At 59.6% G+C, this 1,553-nt stretch overlaps 1 protein-coding gene across 1 annotated transcript; it reads right to left on the reverse strand.

Annotated features, from left to right (window-relative positions):
* Positions 1–34: 34 nt before the first annotated feature.
* EMIHUDRAFT_254582 (hypothetical protein) lies at positions 35–510 on the reverse strand (the record flags this gene model as incomplete). The annotated part of the gene is made up of 3 exons (XM_005777898.1): positions 35–209; positions 298–360; positions 467–510. The coding sequence occupies 3 exons, from the start codon at positions 508–510 to the stop codon at positions 35–37; spliced, it is 282 nt and encodes a 93-aa protein (XP_005777955.1).
* Positions 511–1,553: the final 1,043 nt, after the last annotated feature.

Here is a 1,553-nt window from a genome sequence, read left to right on the forward strand (position 1 = left end):
GAGTCGAGAGATGATGCGTGTTCAACCTTGCGCTTCACGAGACCGCCGTTCCCATCCCACCCACAGAGCAGAGGCGTGCGACACAGTCCTCTCCGGTGCGACGTGAGGCGCAGAATCGCACGAAATTACGAACTGCTTGGCGCGGCGACCGCCGGCTCGTCCGGTACGGGCGGAGCGTTGTCATGTGGTACGACGGGGACTCGGCGCCACTGCGAGGCGGCGGTCAGGGGTGAATGCGGGCGGGGGTGTGGGCGGGCGGTGCGGGGCGGGGCGGGCAGTGCAGGAGCGCGCGCGCACTGTTTGCTGACGTCCATCTCGTCCATCGCCTCCTGCTTCTGTTTTGACGTCCCGCAGCCCATCCTTTAGCTGTAGTGAGAGCGTGTAGCGCGCTCCGCGCGTCGGGGAAACTGGGGGGGTGAGCGTTTTGTGCGGCCGCAAAGGACGCTTGGGCAACAAGAGAATTCACCTCAACGCAAAGAGAAAGCCAGAGCCGAATAAGGCAGACGGCATACGGCCTAGGGCTCGGCTGGGCGCGCACGCGCACGCGCGCGCGTCGCGCGCCACGCGTCGCTCCGCGAGGGCGCGCGCCAACCGCGATTCGAACCGGGGCCAAAAGGCGCCTGGAGCGACCGCGGTCCGGTCGCGCCACCGCGGCTGCGGGGCTGATAGAGCAGGCCGGCTGCGGCTCCTGATGTACCTCCGCTTTTGGGTGATGGTCGGACGGAGGAGGACGGATGGGAGTATGCGAATGGGAAGGCGAGCAGAGCGACAGCTGGGTGTGGCATGATAAGATGGCGAGCGTAGGGTATGTCGGTGATTTGGCTAACACATGGGAGCGGGAGCTGATGCATGCGCAAGGCGTGAGATGGCAAGCGGCGTCCTTCCGAGAGTGGCTAGAGCACCGCAGAAGGCTAGGTGGTTCGGGGCCGAAGGCCAGCGCAAGCGGACAGAGCACTAGAGACGTGCGATGGAAAAGGTAATGAATGCACCGTCATGGAGCGATGTCCTCGATCGATTCATCGAATACAAGAGAGAAGTGATTTCTTGTTGGTGAATAAAAATCTCTCTCTCGAATACAGCAGGGAGGTATAGGGTTGCCTAACGTTAAGAGCTGAACAGTGTTGCTAGTGTTAACAGTAACAACAGAACAACAGTGGGCCCCCCCAACAACAGTAGCTAACGTTAGGCCGACTGAACAACAGCAAGGAAGGCCTGGCAGTGACCCACGACGATCTCTAGTGTCCAGTGCGGGTAATACCCGAAAATACCCGGAAAATCCCAGGTATTTTCGGGTTTTACCCGGGTTTTTTGCCATTTTCTGCTTGCTGGCCGCTGAACAACAGTAACAACAGTAACAAACAGTAACAGCATGGGCTGGGGAGAACACTTGAACAACGTTGAGGATTTCAGCCAACAATAGCGCAACTGTTAGGCCCCAAATTAACGTTAGGCAACCCTAGGGAGGTAAACGGGGGTGTGCACAACACGGCCCCAACATGACAGAACACACGTTCGAAGAAGGGCGAACCAGGACGGACATCCGAGTGGAGGGG

Source organism: Emiliania huxleyi (genome assembly GCF_000372725.1).
Source record: "Emiliania huxleyi CCMP1516 unplaced genomic scaffold EMIHUscaffold_2522, whole genome shotgun sequence".
NCBI lineage: Eukaryota > Haptophyta > Isochrysidales > Noelaerhabdaceae > Emiliania > Emiliania huxleyi.